The 17945-nt window shown below is 41.1% G+C and overlaps 1 protein-coding gene across 3 annotated transcripts in view; it reads right to left on the reverse strand.

The window, feature by feature from the left end:
- LOC311039460 (protein O-mannosyl-transferase TMTC2-like) overlaps positions 1-17945 on the reverse strand; it is a 377431-nt gene that overhangs the window by 304164 nt on the left and 55322 nt on the right. For all 3 annotated transcript variants that reach the window (XR_014600170.1, XM_084049351.1, XM_084049350.1), the window contains 6 exons: positions 17626-17810; positions 16503-16581; positions 14470-14591; positions 8764-8845; positions 5643-5757; positions 2739-2802 (listed from right to left, as the gene is read on the reverse strand). Coding sequence is in view for 2 of the 3 variants with exons in the window: in XM_084049351.1 (XP_083905477.1) it covers positions 2739-2802; positions 5643-5757; positions 8764-8845; positions 14470-14591; positions 16503-16581; positions 17626-17810 (647 nt within the window). In the remaining variant the exon portion in view is untranslated. The remainder of the gene's footprint in view (positions 1-2738; positions 2803-5642; positions 5758-8763; positions 8846-14469; positions 14592-16502; positions 16582-17625; positions 17811-17945) is intronic.

The raw sequence follows: 17945 nt of genomic DNA on the forward strand, positions 1-17945 counted from the left end.
TTGGCAAACTCAGATTCACACAGTTTCTCTTTCCCCAAACACAACCGGCTTGGCTTGTGGTAAACCCTGCTATTTCACAAGTTTACATTCTGTTTCTCAAGTAGAGTTACGCTGGCTTTTAAGAGGTAGGGTTTGTTTATCTCTCCTAATATAACGAGTCAACGCTTGAGGAACTTGAATAATGTCTCGAGCAGCAGATTTTAAGATACCTTGAACTGACTAATGTACTGTAGTGTCACACCAAAGTGTTGACGCTCTACATCTCGTGGTTCTGTTTTCTGAACAGTACAGGAACCACATGTAAGCAGCAGGAACATGCTAAGCTAGATAAACGATGGTCCACCATCACTGTAAACAACTGGGTGATAAATACAGTACACTCTCTGGACTTTAATCACAGCAAAGGGACCAGAGACTGTTAGAGATGGAGGCCTGTTTACATGTGTCCTGTGTGCAGGAAATAATCCAGAGACTAAAGCAACGATTCCTCACTCTTCAAACTAAAGATAGTGATGTTCTGTATTTGGTCTGTTCACTGTGAAATCAAGTTGTTGTTCTCCGTTTTAAAACATATTAGAGAATTGAAGTCCGTGGCCTACTGTCAGCATGCAGAAGAAATACGATACGATATTACTTTATGAAATTTGTCTTGCGACTCAGCAGTCATGTATGCAACACATAATACACACATTTGACACAAGGAATATCACTTCAAACACTAGCCATGTTTTGAATGGGGAATATACAGGTTGCTGCTGCGTTCAGGAAGGAGATACAGCGTTCCAATATACGCTCAGCATATGACGCTGATCGGCCTAGTGATATGCGAGATTGTCTGCAGACGTGCACACACGCAAGCATGTGCGCGCGCACACACACACACACACACACACACACACACACACACACACACACACACACACACACACACACACAGACACACACACAGGAGTGTCGCGTTGATAACGATCAACTCTTTCAAGGCAACTGCAGTGACTTCTTGCGGGTTCATAGGATCTCAACACATCTCAACAGCTTGCAAAATCTAACCAAAGAAAATGCACAGATATCATCACCCAGTGTCCTGTTGATTGATTACACTGGCTGCTTCTCTGTACTGTACTTTGTATGGAGATGAAAGAAAGCCAAAGCCTCTCTCCAGAACCAACAAGACCACATAAGTCACGCAGCACGCAGTCACCAAAGCAGACATACATGACAAATGACCACAGGAAGCTCCATGTAGGGCCGTCTGAAAACACAGGGGCTCCCGCGACTTTAAATTACCTCTCCCAGACGAGTCCACGCGCCCGTTTCCTTTGAAGTGACTGATTGATACTGTTAAGCCTGAACAGACCCAAACATCCTCATCCACAACAGAGATCTGATATACCTCAGCCTGCAACTCTACTGGGATTTAGCACATATTTACTTTGTAACTGTATAGGCCTACCTACTTTCAATATGATACTAGAAAGGGGCGATCAGTGGAGTGTATTCTCCACCTGAGAATCTTGCATCACTAATATAATATGATGGCTTACCCAGTGGTGGAAGAAATACTTGTTATTTAAAGCAGCACTATGTGACTTTTTTTTTATGAATAAAATGTATTTTTGTCCAATATGTATGGTAGAGTATGTTAATACAATATTACTTATACAATCGGGGTGGTTGTATTTTGTCTTTCTGCTCTTCTATTGAGACATTTAGATCATGTCAAAGGTCATGTCTCACCTAGACACAGCATCTGACACAAATGTTTACCTGAAGGTCAAGATTCAATTTATCCCCTGAGCAAGCAGGCAGGCTCGATTAGCTCAATGGTAAATGAGATAAATGAGACACAATTAGTAAATAATAAATCTGCGAGCTATGGACGACCCCGAGGAGTCCTGTCAGCTTAGCGGTTTAGCTTTTGCCCCCCCAACGGCCTTCATTTCACATAATTATCAAGTGTAACGTTTTAATGTAATTAATGTTTTTCCCCGGCCATGAATTAATTAATCACATAGCTGCTAATTTTGTTTGTTGTTGTCAGCTGTGAGCAGAGCACTTGGTTTGTACCGCATGGGAAATCAAAGGCTCCTGCTTGCACCGCCTCGCGCCGAAAAACAAGTGCACCTTTTTAAATCTGACTGGTTTTACAATCATACTGTGACATATTTATATATGCCAGGTACTCATACTGTGACATATATATAGGCGAGGTACTCGCGTTGGGTCTTAACCCGACCTGGAACGCATCTGTATCACTTTTTGATTTGAGCTAAAAAGCATTATTTTACACTTTGGCTATTCAAAAATAGCAGATCTACAAGCTCACAGCGTGGCACAGAGTGCCGCGCTACGAGCTTGTAGATCTGCTATTTTTGAAAAATCGTGAAAATGTATGCAAATCTTTGAATATATATTTTTTTAAAGCGAAAATGTTCAACTCAAATTTTCTGGGGGTCCCTGGAACAACATATTTTGATATGGAGGTCGGCGGCCAAATACATCATTTTGGGGGTCCTTGACATGAAAAAGTTTGAGCACCACTGATATAGAAACATACGTTTTTCAGAATACTGTTAGGATTTAGAAGACATTAGTAAGAATCGACCTCAGGTCTTAATGGGTTAAGGTAGCAGCTCTCTCATATTGTATGCGTGCTATACTGTAGGTACAGTACTCACATCGGGTCTTAAGGTAGCAGTTCTCTCATATTGTATGTGTGCTATAGGTACAGTACTCACGTTGGGTCTTAAGGTAGCAGCTCTCTCATATTGCCTCTCTGCTGCGTCGTTTAGACTGGCCTGTCTGTAGAACACAATGAAAGGTGAGCACATTTAGCAACAATTCATATTATCCTGGATTTGCACTGCTGTGGTTTTCAATGAACATAATTATCCAAACATGCATCCATTTTGCGCTTATGTCACACTGGTGTGGTGGGGGTTGCGCCTTCTGTCCCCTAGTATTTCAATTCATCTGTCACAATTTCTTTAGGTCTAAAGATCCGTACACATAGGCAATGCATTCACATTCATTTTAAACTGCTGTTGTGTCATGAGTACATCCACACAGAAGGCGAACATAACGAGGCAATGAAGCCATATTTTTTATAAAACAAAGAAATTCCATAAATAAGAAAGCAATTAATACAATTTAAGTAAAATAAATAAATAAATAAGAAAACAAAGGTTTAAGAAGTCATGATATGAAATATCTGATCTACAAGCTCACATTTTCACTTGTTTGGGTCCTGGGGAGACATAGAATTGCTCTTCATAGATATTATCTATTTAATCGTCTGGCTACTGCAAGACAAGCCCATCCAGAGTGCGACATACGAGCAAAATGGCCAATTAGAACAGCTGGTATAATCACATAACTGGGTTTATCAGGGATGATCAGGTAAGTACTGTACAGTATGCTTTGTTAGTGTACTTTCTGAACATCATGACGTCATAGCGTCATGAATGTCCTTTCCTTGAACTTCCTGTTCTTTGTATATCATTCATTAGTGTGTGATACACTGAGGTACAGTAGTTCTGAGGATGATTTTAATGCCAGAAACAGACCACCAGCGAGCGGTCTGGCACAGCTGGGTATGTGAGGTGCCAATAGTCAAGCAGCTCCATACCTCTGTATGCCAACAGGGCATGAAGTGCACTTTGCTGTGCCAAAGTTAATTAAATTAAGGAGAGCATTGTGTTCCAGTTGTTTCCAGCTGATCTTTTATATGAATCGTACTGAAAGTCATTTATTGTCTGAGTTCCTGTTCTTGTTGTTATCTCTGGAGCTAAACTAAACACTAGGCATGCAACGATTCACTCAACTCACGATTCGATTCGAATCATGATATTAGGTTCACAATATGATTTTTCACGATTTTTTAAACACACATTTTTTTCCAGACAAATGTCTATCGATTTAAATTGCTACCAGTTTGAATCGATTTTATTCGATTTATGATAAATCGTTACATGCCATACCAAATCAACTGTAAGTTGGTTTTGGCAATGAATGATTGAATATTGAATATTGAATATTATATGAATATTCTTACTTCACAACATTACATTACATTACATTACATTACAGTCATTTAGCAGACGCTTTTATCCAAAGCGACTTACAATAAGTGCATTCAACATAGGTAGGGAACGAAACTACTAATCACCAGAGGTCTTAAGTGTGTCAGAAGTCTATGAGCGTCATAACTCTCTATCAACAGCTATGCATGATGTGTTTAAGAGTATCTGCCAGTCCAGAACCAGGCAGAATGATTCAACTCATAGATTTACTCTCACAACTCAAGAGCAAAACCTCAGCCAAGTTCTGAGACACTTCAACCCATCCAATCCGGGAACAAATCTGTGCCATTTTAGATTTGAGCTCTAACCATTATTTTATACTTTGGCTATTCAAAAATAGCAGATCTACAAGCTCATAGCCCGGCAGAGTGCCGTGCTATGAGCTTGTAGATCTGGTGCAAATCTTTGAATATATGTTTTTTAAATATTCGATTAAAAACATCATTTTTAACTCACATCTTTGCTTCTGGAGGGGGGGCCGTGTAAGTGAACAACATATTTTGATGCGGGTCGGTGGCCAAAAACATATAATCTTGGGGGTCCTTTTTTCTCAAAAAACTGTTAGGATTTAGAAGACATAAGTAGAATCAAAATATTTTGAAAAAATAGCAGATCTACAAACTCATAGCTTGTATATCTGCTATTTTTGAATATCCAAAGAAATCTTAAAATGACACAGATATGTTGCCGGATTGACTGGGTTAAAACATTTAACAAATCCTTTGCAGTGATCTGTGTTTCAGTTGAAGATACTAGAGAGCAGTAATGACTTCTCCAGATATGTAGAGCAAGAAGCAGTTTAAAGAGCTCCTAATATTTTCTCTGAGTTGCAAAGAGCAGATGTGCATCGGCAGATTCTTTTGAGACGTAAGACTTATGTCGTCTCTGTCGGGTGGAAACCTCATGTGTCCAAAACAATTAATTTTCAGGATTCAAATTCAAAAATGGCAAAAGTAGCATTGAGCTTGTGGATCTGCTACTTTGTGTGACGCTGTAGTATGGGCAAGTAGGGCATTAATTTATGAAAAAACACACAAAGTTTGAATATGGAGATAAGAGGTTTCTGCCCGACAGCAACAATATGATGTTTGACTTTGCGCATGCATGTGCTTGTCGAACTTTAATGGAGAGTTATCGGGTGGCATGGCTAGGTTTGTTTAAAAGCTCTGGACCAAAACACTCTGATAGACACTAATTATGCTGTTGTTTGTATGTTATACAGTATGTATAAAATACAGTGGTATACTGTAGGCAGCAGTACATGGTGGAACACTAGAATAAATAATCATAATAATAATATCATTATTATATATTATATTATTATTTTATTATATATTATATTATTATTATATTATTATATGTACTCGGGATACACAGAGGCTCTTGGCACCCTCACATTGTGCACCCCATTTTATTTAAAAATAACTTAGATAACTAACTAAGAAATCATGAAATATATTCGAGAGGTGTTTTCCCAGAATTGTATATGAATACTATTGATGTGGAATGAAAATGTTGTTGTGTGTGTGAACAGTTTGGATCCCAACGGCCCACACCGACCTGAGCATGTGAGCAGCGCTGAACACCACGTCAAACTCTGAGTGGTCCAGCTCTGCGGCTTTCTCTGCCATCTCTGCAGCCTCCTCCACACGAGACTGCTCCAGTAGAAACTGACCTGGATGGAGACAGAGAACCAGGGATGAGAAGCGCTTCAATTAGTTGAAAGACATATAAAAGTGCCATGATTTTGGTACTTTTTTCATTTGTTTGAGGAGTCGACATTAATCTTCTAGACTTGTGGTTGTCAAGTACCCTCAACGTCGCGTTAGTTCCTGCAGGGCACGGGAGTTATACACGACTCAGCTGTAATCAGCCATCTGATTGCTTTCAATCAGCCACGCTTTTCTACACACCAATCACACCTCAATCCCTCAACAAGGCGGTCCGTTTAAATACGGCTCCCTCCTACCCTGAATCTCTGCTTCTCAATTACTGCCACACACTACTACTACTGCTGCTGCTGGCTCCACCACCCCAGCCTCCACCTTATAGTTCAGAGTCTTGCATTAATCAAACGTTTAAACTGAATGTTAAACTGAAATTCATGTGTGCATGGCTCTAAACTCAATTCAATGTTCTATGGCTTTAATGTTAATGCATTCAAGTTTGCATGACTCAAGTTATAAGACACAGGCTGGAAATGATAAAATGCATGAGAGCTTGTAAGGATGGGATGGAGAATGTTGTAGACAAACAAAGGAAGAGAGGACAGAAAAAGTCAATGAAAGAGGCATGCGTGGAAGAATCCTCCACAGACAATGAGGCAACGAGAGAGAGAGAGAGGAGGTTATTGTTCTGCCCGGTGATGAGTGCAAACATGGATGAGGCGGAGGTGTTTCATATGTTTTCCTGTGGGAGGCCGTGCCGCACTGCCGCCACCTGGCCGGACACATGCTGAGAGAGAGAGAGAGAGAGAGAGATAGAGAACGCAAGACTATAAAGCAGAAGAGCAGAAGAACATCATCATGTATGTTTGTATGTTTGGTGAAAATGCAGACGAGTAGCTCCAGGCTCTGAGTGAAAATGATATGCACACATTCCCTGCATGTAACCATCAACTTCAGCTTTATAGTAACATCACAGGTTCACAGGTGTAAAAAAAACTTTGTCATTCAAGCTCCCATCATCCTTTGTAGTTCCAAGAAAGAGGGAAAGAGTAGGGAAGGGGGGAAACATGGAAAACAAATCCATCCAAAATATTAACTTTTCAGGAAATGAAAAAAACAACAACATGTTTTTAGAACAACACAATACTGCCTCATCAGAATTGGTACGGTGACTTTATACATTGAATTATCATCACTTTAATCCAAGTGGAGTTAGGAGGTTTTTGACCACCTTGATTAGTATGACAGTTGATAGTTGGTGTTAGCCCGACAGCGACAATTTATAAATATATGCATAAGGTGCATGGTTAAAAATAGCAGTGGAATGAGGCAGGTGCATGCATTGAAGTAGATATAATAACAGCTATGTACATAAAGTGCATTGGGAACGAAAATAGTAATAAAATGAGCAACATGTGTTTTACTGCGAACAATGACAGGAAAGGGGGCTCGTCTCTGTTATCTGACCTCTGATGGGCTTTCACCCTCTCTGTTCTCACTTCCTTGCACTCCTCGTGTGTGTGTGTGTGTATGTGTGTGTGTGTGTGTGTGTGTGTGTGTGTGTGTGTGAGAGAGTATGTCAGTCACACCCTGTGCGTGCATGTGTGTGTGTGTGTGTGTGTGTGTGTGTGTGTGTGTGTGTGTGTGTGTGTGTGTGTGTGTGTGTGTGTGTGTGTGTGTGTGTGTGTGTCGGTCACACAGTATGTCCAGCACTAAAATAAGGGAGCGGACCATTCAAAATAATCCTCACACAGAACAAGAGACTCCAAGATAACATTGAGAGGGAGAGAAACAAAGAGCGTGTGGGTCTCAGGAACGGGAAACAGCCCCGGTCCAAAGACAGCAACCCACGCCAAAAACCCAAACACAACTCAAACCCCAAAAGACACCCAGTGAAAGCAACGGGAGGAATTGAGGGAGATAGCGACACAGAGAGAGTGACCGCGTACAATGGCTCTTTCAGCCAGACGGGACACATTTCATTTCCTATGAATATCCTGTAGATAGAGACACTCGGGGAGAAAGCACCCCGTTCCTTCCAAAGCGATATGAAACGCTGCATTGGCAGAGGGCGTGGATGAGATGTGGTATCATGTTTTTACTGTCGGTAGGAGAATGGCTTGCAGTTGTGCTGTTTATTTAGTCTGATGCTGTGGTTCTCAAAGAGGGGTCCAGGGAGCCACAGTGGTCATTAAGGGGGTTCCAGTGCGTCCCCAGCAAAATGAGGAACAGTTTAAACTCAAGCTCACAACGCGTCGCGATGTGACACGCTGTAAGCTTATAGATCAGCTTTATTCGAAACATTTTGACAAATCTTCTCTTATGGAGATCACTTGAATGGAGGCACAGATGGGGGTCCTTAACATGACAATGTTTATGAACCACTGGTCTGATGAACTAAGCCTGTATAACGACTGTGTCTGTTGTACCTCACATGTCCGTATCAGCTTGAACAGTGCTTGTTTAAACAAGTCCATGCAGATATGACCACTGTGCTATTTCCCTCCTGCTAAATGATTATCACAATGCCGCTACATGTAGGGGCGGCCATAGCTGAGTGGTTAGTGAGTCTGCCTAGGGAGCCAGAGGCCCTGGTTGCTGCAGGTTCGATTCCCGGCCAGGCCAGCATATGTGTCGATGAAATGAAATTTGTCCCTGAGCAAGACTCTTAACCCCTAATTGCTCACAGGTTCTCATTGGAAACAAGACCGCAAGGACTTTCATGAACGACCTGTTAAAAGGAAAATAAATGTGTTTCTATCACGCTGCAGCAGCTCTGTTTCGACAAAAAAAAAACAAGGACCTCATGTGTATTTAAACATTTACAGTATGTGTTATGATCCTGGATTTGATGCCAATGGGTTTAGTTGTGGAATGAAAAGTATAGATACATTATTGACTGCCTGGTTGTTTTTTGGAAAAGAAAACCATTCATAATTTCGAGGGGAAATGGTTGAGGATGATGCTGTACGATTCTGTGTGTTTGAACGCTGGTCTTGGAGAGCATTTCTTACCATAATGCATGTAGCAGTTTCCTTTGGTGGGGTCTAGCAGAATGGCTCTCTGGTAGTACTTCTCTGCTTCAGTCTTCTGCCCCTGGAGGAGAGAAGAACACATTACAACCACCCATCAGCTCCTACATCTACATTATACCTGGATGTTATACTGTCATTACTTGGATCCGTTCAGGTAGTTTGTAGTCTCGCGTAGCCAGACACTATTCCACATCTCTGAATGCTATATAGAGTCTGGAACTACACCATCCTAAATACTATATAGAGTCTGGAACTACACCTCCAGATTGCTATAGAGTCTGGAACTACCCCTCCTGAATGCTATAGAGTCTGGAACTACACATCCTGAATGCTATATAGAGTCTGGAACTACACCTCCCAAAATCCGAGAACGGAATCTGTCATCTGTTCGTCATTTCCGTTCACGAAAATATATTTCATATTATATATATTTCTGATAAGCAGAAAACTATACAGTATATGCTTCGATTATCTTGATTTATATAGGACAAATTTGCGTGACTGTAAAGACGAAACGGAAGCAGGGAGGAGACGTCACATCCGCTTTAATTATCCTCTGATCATTTTCAGAGCTTCCGTTGCTCCAGACTGGATGACGGAAGAGTTTGAAAATTGTGCGAGGCAACAGTCTGGCTCACGAGACCAGGTAGTTTGTAGCTGTAGCAGTTTAATACATGACACATTTCAGCTCATGACACCTGTATGTAGTTTCCTGTACTTCTACATCCTTTGTTCTATAGTAGGTTAATGTACAGCTGTACATCCTGTGCAACAACCGTACACACACACACACACACACACACACACACACACGCACACACGCACGCGCGCGCACACGCACACGCACACGCACACGCACACGCACACACACACATCACAACATCAGTTGCAGTTTATCGTGTCTGCTACGCATTATTGTATTGTGCCGCCATGCATGACTTGAGACATGGCAGCTCTGCTGTTCAGAACCAGGAAACTGAAGCTCATAAAGAGAAGGCCCAATCCCACCCCCCTCCCCCCACCTTTTAACACAAGACCTCAAAGGGTGTGTGTGTGTGTGTGTGTGTGTGTGTGTGTGTGTGTGTGTGTGTGTGTGTGTGTGTGTGTGTGTGTGTGTGTGTGTGTGTGTGTGTGTGTGCAGGTGTGTGAGAAAGATACTGCGTCTTTGTGAACAAGGCCTCCCTTCCTTTCTTTCCTTTACGCTGCTGCACTGATTGCTTCCATATTGCCGGTGGATTCTACGTTCAACATGAAATGAGAGAACGTTCATATTAGTTTGGGTTCATTAGCTTCTTCCCATATGCTCACGCTGGCTCTAAATGAGCCAACTTCACATTCAATTATACTTCTCTTCCCATTGTATCATTCACTACTGAAAGTAGAGCAGTTTAGAGTTATGGTGAAGCAAATAAGGATTTAACAAGTCTAAGAGTGGGAAAAAGTAACAGTTGAAAGTAACAGTACATTACAAAATTCGGACCATCAATTTAACCATGAGAGAGTAAATATTTTTTGCTGCGATCATGAAGACACATTCTGCCTAAAACAGGGTTCTGCTTTTTGCTGTGTAGATGTAGATACTGTAGCTATATTTCGACCCAGTTGTGTGACTCAGAACATAGTCTACATTTAGACTTTAGCAGTATTGCATTTTGAAGGCTACTATCCCAGTGGGAGCTAGCTAGCGGTTTGCATTGCCACTGAATGTATCCAACAGCACAGCTATCCACTTCACTCTCTCAAAGCACTCTCTCACTCCACTCTGACTGGGACCAGCGCGGTGTTGCCACATTTTCCGAGAGAAAAAAGCCACGAGGTCTATGAAAACGAGCCCAAATGCTCACAATGTGACAAGTTGTGACAAGTCTGCTATTTTCAAAAAAAATATTGGGGATAATTTTGGAAATATTTTAAAACATTTTAACACCACAAATCTTTTATGGGGGTCCCTGAAACAAAATATCTTTAGATATATATTAATTTGGGGGTCCTTGACATTAAAATGTTTGGGAATCACATTTAGAAACAAGCCCAACAAACCGCAACGACCAATATTTAAAGAAACTTTACAGAAAAACAAGCCCAAAATCGCTTATAATAATCGGACATGGCAACAAAAATATTGTTTATATAAAATGATTATTGGTATATCTTTGTATTTAATTGCTTATTACCATGTACTGTAAATGCCAATTTATTGTAAACCCTAAATACCTAAAATAAGTATATTTACCCTGTTCCAGTTGCTTGATTACTTGCCTTCAACCACTTAGTTATTATGTATACGATTATAATTACGATTATGATGCAACTTCAACCAAAACATCATAGTTTACCCTAATACATAACACAGCTAAATCATAAGACTCATAAGATTGTAAATATAAGTGCACACGTGATACGACTTCAGGTTGACCTTTTCTCCATGTTGTCTGTAGTATCGATGGGGTGCTGGGGGCTCGATGGACACATGTAGCTGATGGAGTGATTTAATAAGGAAGTAGTTCTAATTGAATCATAAGCCTGTCTGTGGGCCCCATTGTCCCAGAAGCATCCCGTCTCCTGTCCCTTAAGCCTTGTTGTGGACAGACAGGGGGGGGCCTCAATCTCAGGGCCCTGGATCTGTTGACCAATGCCTGGAGGAACCCAGCAGATGTCAAGAAAGACTGCGTGTATGTGTGTGTGTGTGTGTGTGTGTGTGCGTGTTCATGTGCACCTCACATCTGATTACAATGGGGAGGGGTTTCTAAGCCCTTAAGTGTTGCAGCTGCGCTGTGTATGCCTGTGCGTGTGTGCCTACGCATGTACATGCATTCATAGTCTGGTAAAATGTCCACAGAGCTGTGGAATGACCTCTGGTTGTGTCTTGCATCAGCAGCACCCTAAGGAGGGGGTCAGTCATTCTAGATGAAGTCACAGAGGTGACTCAGAGCATCATGGGACATTCTTTACTTCCTCGCACCGAACCTCAGTCAGCTGAAGACACATCTGTTGTCACAGTTACTTTTCAGTACTGTAGTTCTTACAGTACTTCAATTTCAAGTAGTTTTTGTTTTCATGTTTAGTTTTAGTTCAGTTTTCATTTGTTTTAGAGTTAGTTTTCGTTCATTTTTTGTAAAGTTAGTTAGGACAGATAACTATCCATAAAACAACTATAGCAACAACAAATATAACTGTCCACAAGATGCATTCTCTTAAACAACCTTTTCAAATGGATTTTCACACTTTCAGATTCATGGGATTTCCCTCCTTAATCAATGTCCCACATGTTTTATCACCTTCCAATGCAAGAAACTTGCTCTTATCTGTCATATTCTCTGGCTCTTTCTCCTGACGCCACTATGATGCGAGCTGTTAGACGGACTGGCAACGCGTCCCTAACCATGATTTGCCGACAGCTGGCATAAAACTGTCAGATCGTTTAATATCCATTACTAGGCTTGTGTATGAAATAAATTGGTTAAAGGAGAATTCCGGACTAGCCTTTTTCTTACCTTTACATGATGTTATTATAACCTAGGACGAGTGGTACAGTAGAACAGTGGTACAGTGGAACATTTTCGTAACTCCATCCTGAGTCCACCGAAGCAAAAAATGTGAGTAGATGGTCCGCGCACTACATTGCATATTTTTATCCCTTTTTGTTGGGTGATATCTGACATTCATAATGACAGAAACCTCGCCACAGTGTTTTTGTCCAAAATGGGCCGCAGTAGTGTTTACAAGCTTCCAGAGGGACGCATCTAACACAAACACTGCGGAGAGTTTTCTGTCAATATGAACGTCAGATATCACCACTCGTCCTAGGATATAATAACATCATATAAAGGTAAGAAAAAGGCTAGTCCGGAATTCTCCTTTAAGATGAAAACTAAGATTGTGAACACAAAATTCAGTTAGTTTGTCATCACTGTTTTGTTAAGCCTGTGAATCCTTTAGATATACTAAACGTGCGTGCACGCGCATACACACGAAACATGGATGCAATTACACAGGAATGTTTGTACATTCTCACGGAGGATGCATGATATTTTGAAACGTCCTTTGCAATGAGTTCCGCTATTCTGTCATGACGTGCTATGTACATCCCTTTGTATGCATAACAGCCATCCAAGATGTGTGACATCAGTGTTTCAGTGACTGTGGTGCAAGCAATGAGGGACCCGACACACACACACACACACACACACACACACACACACACACACACACACACACACACACACACACACACACACACACACACACACACACACACACACACACACACACACACACACACACACACACACACACACACACACACACACACACACACCTGGAGCTCATCCAGCGAATTAAGGGTTGGCATTGTGCTGCACCAGACTCACTCCCCATGTCTCTGACCTTCAGACATCACACAGATATTTAATTATGCAGATAAAAACAGCTGCCTTGTTTCTCTGAAAGGTGTTTGGCAGCAACGTCACTTTCAGGTTAGCGTCACTCCACGGTCCGTGGAAGGACCTGATGTGTCCTGTGCCATGTTGGCTTATTATAAGCGACTTTTAGGATTATTTTTCTGTGAAGTTGCTTGTAAATATTGGTAGTTGCGGGTTGCGTTTATTTTTTTGCTTGTTTCTAAAGTGTAGCTGCTTATTTAAGCTTGTTTCCACATTTGTTATTATTATTTAAACCAGTGGTTCTCAAATATTTTCATGAAAATGTTTTGTGTTGTTGGAGCATTTTGTGTTGTTGGAATGTTTAAGAAAAATATTCCAAATATTCCACATTTTATTGCAAGAAAATAGCAGATCTACAAGCTCACAACGTGTCGCATCGCGACGCGTTGTGAGCTTGTAGATCGGCTATTTTTCAAATAGCCGATGCATGATATAGGTTTAAAGTGTGGCCTATGGCTTCTTTTGGGCTTGTTTTCCTGGACCTGGTTGCTTATTTCTCTCACAAAATATGGCAACACTGGATGTGTCCCATCATCTCACTGCACTGAACATTCTCATCTTTCCTCAGTAACTTCAATGTAATCTACTGTAGCTCCTGCAGTCAAGGTCAAGTATAATTAAATACTCATGGATACACAGGAGTGGGTTTAGTTTTACATCACTGCTCTAAAGAGTCAGCCTCTTAAAGGAGTAGTTCACCCAAAAAAAGGACTTATTGGCCTGGACCGCTGGCGTAGCGGTCCAGGCGCCTAGGCTACAATATAGGTTGACAGCGTGTTGCGGGTTCGAGTCCCGATCCCCGACGGCCTGCTGCGTGTCACTCCCCATCTCTATCCCCATTTCCTGTCAGCCTACTGTCCTATCCATAATAAAGGCATACAAAAAGGACTCATTTTCTATCAATTGCACACCCCATGAAGCCTTGAATGCATGGAGATGCTTTTGTTTTTTTGTCACATTCCTAAGCCAATCATTTGATGACCATAATTTGATGGTCATCAAATTATTGGCTTAGGAATGCGACAAAAACAAAAAAAAAATCCATGAATTCAACGCTTCATGGGGTGTGTAATAGATAGAAAATACATATTTTTTGGGGTGAACTACTCCTTTAACAATCATAGCAGACATCTCAATAGGCTGGCTTATGCCCACACTGGCGGTGGCCGATGAATTCATTAATGAATTCCTGGCAGTCAATGTGTTATCAGCAGTTTCCAGCAGTAAGAGAACAGGGACTTACGGTGATGGACAGCAGTTTGCCGTAGGTCAGGTGAGCAGGGATGTGGTCGTGTTTGGACCTGAGAGACTCTCTGTACCAGTGACTTGCCTCCTCCAGCCTGTTCAGCCTCATATAGGCTTCTCCTGGAAGAGAGAGCAAAGGTCAGGGTCTCTGAGAGATTCATATATTATTCATAATGGTAATGGTCTTTTTTCATTTCATTTCTGAAACCCTGGGGGTCCCAACCCACAGGTTGATAACCACTGCGATGAACCCCAGTGGTAATCAGTGGTGGAAAAAGTACTCGCATTTTTTACTTAAGTAAAAGTATTAATACTGCAATGTAGAAATACTCCATTACAAGTAAAAGTCCTAGAATTAAAAATGTACAGTAGTTGAGTAAAAGCACAAAGGTATTGGCATAAAAATGTACTTAAAGTACCAAAAGTAAAAGTACTCATTATGCAGTAGCAGATCTACAAGCTCACAATGCGGCCCATCGCGACGCATTGTGAGCTTGTAGATTGGCTATTTTCAAATGGCCGGAATGTATATAGGGCTGAAGTGGACCGTAATGTATGTTTAGTAATAATAATCCAAATCTACAAAGTAACTAGTAACTAAAGTTTTCAAATATTTTTAGTTGAGTAAAAGTATAATATTTGCCTCTGAGATGTAGTGGAGTAGAAGTAAAAGTATTGAAAATTGGAAATACTCCAGTGAAGTAAAAATGCCTCAAATTTGTACTTAAGTACAGTACTTAAGTGTACTTAGTTACTTTACACCACTGGTGGTAAAGAAGGTCTGATGACATCGCTTGTAACAAAGTGTCCCCCAGACATCACGTAACCCCCCCCCCCCCTCTGCCTCCTCCACCTGGCAAAACACTATATCCTCTTTCTTTCTCAATGTACTCAGGCTGCCAGGGGAATGTTGCAGGCTTTAAGCTCCGCTGTAATGTCAACTATGCAATCACGATGTACTTCCAGTGATGTAGTTAGTAATACAATAACACAACGAGGGATGTGATTTATAACAGGGATTAGTTTGGTTTCTCTTGGAGATGATGTAGGTTACATCTACACTAAGACTGAGCACATGTTTAAGAGTTATGGTGTTGAAATCCAAACAGGTGGCTCTAGTACATTAAACCCGTTTCTATGGAGTACTGAAACGTCAAGGCAACACATTCTAATCTATGGTTTAAATGGATGAGAGCAAGACTGCAGGTATTCAAAAATATTTGACAAATGATCTTCATTTTGTTCAACTCAAAAGGTCATAGGGTGCATTCATAGTAAGGCAAGTATGTCATCAAATTCACAACTTGTCTTAAATATGCCTGGCTAACGAACCAGTAAAACTGTTCCCAGTTTCCAGACTGTGTTAAGACTAGACTAGACTAGTGGTTCCACCCAAGGGTCCTTGAGGGTGTCAACGTCTAAATAATTGATAGTTAATCTTCACCATTATTACATGTACAAGTTGATATAACTGGACAACTTAAAATAATGTCTATTTTGCTAAGTTTCATTGTTATCATACCTAAAGTATACTGTAGACAGTAAAGGAATTCACCAGCGATAATAATTGATAGTTAGTCTTCTCACTATATGTACACATACAGTACTGTAAATATAACTAGAGAGAGAGTTTCATTGTTATCTTACGTACAGTATACATACTGTAGACAGGAAAGGAATTCTGGACTAAATGACCAAATGGACCAAATCGTGTCTAAAAATAAAAATCTTCTCAGATTGAGGTCCCAGAGATCAAAATCCCATCAAATGGGGGCCAATGGCCTATCAAAGCATATCAAATTGGTGGTTCTTCAAATTAAAAAGGTTGATAATCAGTGGCGTAGACACACACTCAAAAAATTAAATTACATTTTGGAGTCGAGGGAAATTCAATTCAACGCAGTTGAGGTTTCACCTCATCAAAATACCACTTTGTATGTAAATGATATTTCACAGAACATGTACATTTTAGTGCACAGCTCAGTGTGTGAATGAATATGAAGATAATAAATGGATCCATCAGTTACTGACCCATCATGTTGAACAGACTCTGTGGAGCAAACTGTCTGGGCATCTTCTGTACAGCGTCCTTATAGACTGACAGCGCCTCCTGGGAAAATAAGAAACCAGTTGTGAATTCTAAACTTTTTATTATCTCCACCTAACCAGGCCGAAAGGCCAGGAGACGGAGATTGTGTTTTTGCACCCGTCGCTCCGCGTCCGTCCGTCCGTCCGTCCGTCTGTCTGTCTGGATGGACCGATTGGCATGAAACTTTGCACTTTGCACATGCAAATCAGAATACATTATCTCTTTCTGTTTTCTACCACAAAGAAAAACACATTGTATACGTTCTAGTGGGTCGGATATATAGTCTTCAGAATTATATCACAGTAGTCAAAGATTGTGTTGCCAACAATATGCAGCAAAAAGGTTTTAAGATTAAAATGTTTAATTGAAAAAGCTATGTCCTCCATAATTGTGGTACTACAGTACATTAAAGTTGAGCTGAAATGGCCTTTTGTGAGTATCTAACTTCCGTATCATGAAGTATTTCCAAGTAAAACAGGATAGGAAGGCAGGACAAAATGTTGGGAGGAATTTGATTTGAATGTTGTTCAAGTTAAACCTCCAGTCAAACTATCAAGCTAGGAATCAAGATTATGTTACTACATTGTCTATTTATCACCTCAAATGTTTTAAGAAACATACTGTACTGTTTATTTGTAAAAATGACTAGTATCGCGTAGCCAATCTCCGAATGCTATAGAGCTACACCTCTGAGACAGGAAGCTGTCATCTGTTTGTCATTTCCGTACACGGAAATATATTTTAAAATGTCTTTACATTTTATTTTAGAATTTCCATTTCTGATAAGCAGCAAGCTATATATGCTCTGATTGTTTTGATTTACAGTTGTACAAATTTGCGCAACTGCAAAGACGAAACGGGGAGGATCACATCCGCTTTATCCTCCGATCAGTCCCAGAGCCTCCGTTGCTCCAGACTGCATGACGGAAGCATTTGAAAATTGTGGGCGGCAACAGTCTGGCTCACGGCAATACAGAGATACAGAACCTGCTGCGATACGACATGCAGTAATATAACAACCAACACATATATACATGCAACCCAACATCGTATCGTAACACTCACCTCCTGCCGGCCCTGTTCATGCAGCAGCTTCCCCAGGTTGTACAGGCAGCTGGTGACGGAGCTCTTGTGGGCGTGTGGGTCTTTGAGGTTCTCGTCTGGGATCTCGGCACAGGTCAGGAAGGTGCGCTTGGCCTCCTCCTGGCTTCCCTGGTTCATTAGAATAATGCCTGTGTTCAAGTAGGCCGCTGTGGAAGAGGACGGGACAGAGACATGAGGGAGACATTAGAGATATTCAAGTAGGCCGCTGTGCAAGAGGACGGGACAGAGAGATGATGAGGGAGACGTTAGAGATATTCAAGAGAAGATAAGAGTATCAGGAT

This window comes from Gymnoscopelus microlampas, assembly GCF_963454915.1.
Source record: "Gymnoscopelus microlampas genome assembly, chromosome: 23".
Classification (NCBI taxonomy): Eukaryota; Metazoa; Chordata; class Actinopteri; order Myctophiformes; family Myctophidae; genus Gymnoscopelus; species Gymnoscopelus microlampas.